The sequence below is a fragment of the Molothrus aeneus genome, chromosome 7, assembly GCF_037042795.1.
Source record: "Molothrus aeneus isolate 106 chromosome 7, BPBGC_Maene_1.0, whole genome shotgun sequence".
Taxonomy (NCBI): domain Eukaryota; kingdom Metazoa; phylum Chordata; class Aves; order Passeriformes; family Icteridae; genus Molothrus; species Molothrus aeneus.
Window position 1 is genome coordinate 19,771,382 of NC_089652.1, and position 4,880 is coordinate 19,776,261.

Sequence of the window (4,880 nt, forward strand, 5' to 3'; positions counted from 1 at the left end):
CTTTTAGACAGCACTCCTCAAAGCAATGCTAAATATACATTGTTCTGGGATTACCTAGATAGCACTAGCATAAACTAAAATTAGGAGTAATTCATTAGCTATGGTAAAAAAATTATTAAAAGTAGCTTTCTTAATAAATTGAAAGCTGCTACCTTGGATCACAAACTAGTGCTTATCAAGAGCTAAAAGGGAATATAAACAACTGGATTAAAACCAGTCACATTGTCATAAAGAGCAAACTCACTTTGACAGACATTTATGGCAAATGTTTGGCTGGGTACAGGGAGGGCTACTGTATGGTGGTTTTGTTTGCACCAAAAGGACTGCAATTACCCCTGCAGGTCATTCTCCTGTCAGAACGAGCTTCATCCACATTCTTGAGAGAATTCAAGTTGGTCAAATTAAAAGGCTATCGGGAAACTCACAAAATTTAAGACCAGTTACCGTAAGTGTGTTCCACGAGTAAACCAGACAGGGGGAACAAGCTGTGCCTTCAGAGGAGCGTAAATGAGCCGCGCTGTTTGCTCAGCACCGAACAGGCTGTTTCCCCCACCAGCCCTGCAGGCAGCAGACTCAGACAGCGCCTCCCAAGCAGCAATCCCGAGGGGAACGGGCGGCAGCCGGGAGCCGCCCCTCATAGCACCGCCAGCCCGCCCCGCCATGGCGGCCGCGCCCCTCACGCCGGCCGCGCCTCGCGCTCGTCACCGCAGCAACGGCCGGCGGGCCCGGGGCGGGGCTCAGCCAATCAGCGGCGCGCTTGCTGCGGGGCGGGCGGGAGCAGCCGTTGGCGGCGGGAAGCGGCGCGGCGCGGACGCGGTGGGTGCGGGCCGGGGATGGGGCCGGCGGGCGGTGAGGGGCGGCGGGGAGAACCGCCCCTGGCGCGGGAGCTGAGCGTCGGGAGAGTGGCGAGGGAAACGCGGCTCCCAGTGAGCCGATGGTGACAACAAAAAAAACTTGCGCGGAGAGGTTTGAACGACAAGGCGGGGCGGTAGAACCAGCCCGGAGCGTTCGCGCTCTGAGTTAGCCGTGCTGCCATTGCCTCCCGTGCCCTGACGCTGCGTCTGTTCCCGCACAGGTCTGGCACAGCGCTATGGGTAATGCACCGGCGGAAGATGAAGTAACACTCTTTGAAAGAGATATGAAAGAGTTTTGGATCCAGTTTAAAATCAGTTATGGCACTGAACAGAACAACCAGACTTCAGCGCTGAGAGATTTGTGCAAGGAGACTTTAGAAGCTCTTGCAGGTACAAAGGCTCTATGCTCCTGTTAACTCTGCTTTTTGCAAGTTGTCATCAAACTTTTTCAGATAACTGAAGTAACTTTCCCTTACAGAGAAATGGTCCATGAAGCTGAAAGAAGAGGACGTGATGATTGATAAAATTCACGAGTATAACAATGGTACGGTTATTTATTGTGTCCAACCTTTATAAAATTAACTTAATATAGCTGAATAGTATGTTTAACTTCACGTTTGAAAAGGTAAGTAATAACATCAGAATGAAGACAGAATTAAACCCAAACATAATGGGTCGATTACAATATAAATTTACAATGTAAATTTCAAGCCAAAATCAATTTGTTGAAAAACTTCCTTGATGATGCAAAAATATAAGTTTTCTGCATAGAGCATAAGTATTTAAAACAATAGTGTCAGATTTTTTGACTGCAGTAGGAAAAGTAAATTAAATTGCTTAGTAAAGCTAAGTATTGTGAAGTTATTTATGTCTTTTCCATATTAGTAAGAGAATACTGTCAGTTCATCAGTCTAGGGTTAACTTTGCTGAATTTTGTAAACTTCAGAATATCAGGTAAAAATGATTGCAGCTCTCATATCAGTCAGTGTTTCCATTCTTGGCTTTCTGTCATTACCTGTGGGCAGGAGCCACCATCTTCATGCTTTGACATGTATGTAGTGCTGGCACCAGAAACAAATTTCATCTCATTAAAGTATCAGAGCAGCTCCATGCTTTGTAGCTTCTCTTAGGAATGACTTCTCTCTGCAGCTATGGTAGCATGCATTCCATGTGTTTTATTAATACAAATAATTTCAAACTACTTAAGTTTTAAATAGCAGGGACATACTTAATCAACTGTGTATGTTCATATTTTCTTGCCTCCTTTCAGAGATTCTCCAGCAGAGCAAATACATAGCAGAAAAGGAAGAGCAGTTGACAGAAATAAAATCAAAGCTAAATCAAGAACAAGAGCAGCAGAAGAACTTGACTGACAGCATCCAAGAGCTTAAACAAGAGTTGATGAAGAAAATGGAAAGTAAGAAAGAAAAGGATAATAAGTAAATTTTTGTAACTGAAGGAGGTGTTGTTTTTAACACTCGCTCTTTGTGGCTTTTCTGCTGTTCTAGATGGTTTTTATGTGCTTGTTTTGCCTTTGATACTTACGATGGACTTTTAAATTCTAGTAAAATCTTCTAAAAATAAAGCTGCCGAGGAGAAACTGGAACAAGTGAGCAAGATTAAAACTTTGTTTAAAGAGCATCTTGCATTGGAGATGCGTAGAATTCCAGGTAGGTTTCTGTAGCTTCCATAGTTTCTGTGTGCACTGATACAATGTGGTTCATGTTGGATTGTGCAGTGAAGAGCACATAGTTTACACACTTGATCAGTTGGATTAGCCCAGCTACTACATTTGTCCTTCAAATGGCAAAATATGCTAAAATGCATTTGTCTTGCAAAGAGGCCAAGGTTGCTTAATTTGTCAGTGTTCTAAGAATATTAATTGAAACTAACTTTGTATTGTGATTTTTAATCATCATTGTGACTCTGCAGCAGAAGTTAATGGTGTTAATTACTTCTGTTTGTGTTCATTTTAGATGAGCAATTACAGTTTATATTCAGACACATTGACCACAAAGATCCTGATAAGCCATATGTGTGTACCCTTTCCATAAATGAACAAGGTGACTATGAAGGTATGTGTATTTTGAATACTTAAATTAGAGGACTGAATCTGACACGTCTATTTGAAAAAAGGAGAGGAGTAAAGTGCAGTTTAATTGTAATCTTTTATCTTCCAATTGCCAAATGAAAAATCTTGCAATGGGAATATTGTTTCTTTAATTATGTTTGTCTTGTTAACTTACATGAAAATAGGACTGCTTAAATTCGCTGCCCTCCATTTGTGGAGATGCTGTTTACTTTGTATCAAGCAAAGCAAGAGAAGGACCACATACAGAGATGAGAATGCTTCATTTGCAGTTTGTTTCTGCTACAGTTTCTGCCTGTGTATGCTGACAGGCATATTTCAACTTGTTCTAGAAGCCTAGAGGCAAAAAAAGGGTGACTGACATAGGTGAAAGAATAAAACTTGAAATCCAGCATTCCCCTTCTGTAAGGGCACAGCCTTTTGGATCTCAAAGCTGGTTTGGCTATATGGATCTTAGTTCATTTATGGAATTTGAGTGCTGTATAGCTTCTAGACAGATGCTGCTGAGGCTCTGCCATGCCTCTGGGTATGAACTGAACAGATTTCTGGTTTTACTGATTCAGACCTAAACTATCGAAGTTAAAAGTCTATCATAAGCTGGGCTACATCAGTTTACAATCTGCTTGTCTGCAGAGCAACAACATGGTTTAGGAATGTGTTTCAGTTTTTGAGTAGGCTATGGATTCCTGGGAATTGCTGTAACAACTCAGGCAGGAGCACAGCACTGAGTGGGACGTCAGTAAAGCAAAAAACCTGTTAAGTTCTTTGAGGCTTTCTCTTTGCTGAAAGAAAATGAGGCTTCTCCAAAATAATGCAGGTGGAAGTGAAAACATAAAATGACAACAAACTACATTAGTATTTCATAGGTGCAGGAAAACATTGGTATGGATTTATTCTTTTAATAGTAGTCTAATCTTTTGCAAATTTGTGTCATTCTAGTGAATTCCTGTACTCCTCCTCTGGACTGTATTGCAGAGTTACAGCTTAAACTGAGAGAAACTAACAATTTTTCTGCATTTGTTGCCAACATCAGAAAAGCTTTCACTGCTTTATCATATAAACAGTATGCATGAAACTGGTTTGTACCTCTCTTTCTGGATGTAGAGCACTCTTACTCCCTTCCTGTTGGTGAAATGGTGTATTTATCAATGTTTGACTCCTAATTTCTAAATAAAGATAATGAAAGCAGTATTTTAATCTACTGTTATCTGGGCACATTTTGAATCATTCTTTGAACATTGGTATCACCAACTACTGCCTTAACTGAATGCCTCTGGACATGTAATTTTTGATCCATTACATGCATTAATGATGCAATGGTTTGTATTTAGCTGCCCCAGGGAGATACACAAACTACAGAAGCTACTTTATTTTGATTATCTTTTCCAAAAGCATTGATGTCTCTTTAAAGTTTTTCCATATTTGAAGTAGGCTTGAAACGTATTAAAAAAAGTGTGCTGAAGCTTAGCACTTACTTCAGTTACTTGTGTCATAGGCCATTGTCTTGATTTTTACCTTAACTTGTACTCTACTGTGTTAGCATTTCTATTCATGCATCTAAATGGTTGTTTTTCTTCTGGTCTGTTAAACTTTGTCATTAGAAATCTTTTGACATGGCAAAGCCTGAAGTATAATGTATTAAAGTATGAAATATAGTGGTGACAGATAAATCATGTGTGTATTTTTAATCTTATCAAGAAGACTATTACTACCACAATGCTCAGCTTTGATTGAAAATATTCTTTTTCTATCCTGTAAACTGTTTTCATTTTTACAGAAATATTTAAAAGGACTGTTATAACAAGAAAGAAAATGCTTCATTTGATACTATACCATAGTTCAAATAAAGTCTTGATGAAGTTCAGTCCTAGAAATTCTAGTGAATCAAAAACTAATATGTACGACCTAGTCATTTAGGCATGTTTAAATGTGGTGAT

At 40.0% G+C, this 4,880-nt stretch overlaps 1 protein-coding gene across 2 annotated transcripts; it reads left to right on the plus strand.

Annotated features, from left to right (window-relative positions):
* The first annotated feature begins 760 nt into the window (after window positions 1-760).
* Window positions 761-4,613, plus strand: SPC25 (SPC25 component of NDC80 kinetochore complex). 2 transcript variants are annotated; one of them, XM_066553469.1, is made up of 7 exons: window positions 761-816; window positions 1,076-1,244; window positions 1,333-1,398; window positions 2,125-2,271; window positions 2,420-2,524; window positions 2,831-2,929; window positions 3,883-4,613. In XM_066553469.1, the coding sequence occupies exons 2-7, from the start codon at window positions 1,091-1,093 to the stop codon at window positions 4,014-4,016; spliced, it is 705 nt and encodes a 234-aa protein (XP_066409566.1). In that variant the 5' UTR covers window positions 761-816; window positions 1,076-1,090; the 3' UTR covers window positions 4,017-4,613. The 2 variants fall into 2 exon arrangements, with proteins under 2 accessions (XP_066409566.1, XP_066409567.1); XM_066553470.1 differs by lacking the exon at window positions 761-816 and adding an exon at window positions 855-966.
* Window positions 4,614-4,880: the final 267 nt, after the last annotated feature.

What these genes read in the sequence shown, in the direction of transcription:
- SPC25 (XM_066553469.1), top strand. Translation starts at nt 1,091, where the DNA reads ATGGGTAATGCACCGGCGGAAGATGAAGTAACACTCTTTGAAAGAGAT. An exon ending in GTTGATGAAGAAAATGGAAA is followed by an intron (nt 2,272 to 2,419) that starts GTAAGAAAGAAA and finishes TTTAAATTCTAG; the next exon opens with TAAAATCTTCTAAAAATAAA. An exon ending in TGAACAAGGTGACTATGAAG is followed by an intron (nt 2,930 to 3,882) that starts GTATGTGTATTT and finishes GTGTCATTCTAG; the next exon opens with TGAATTCCTGTACTCCTCCT.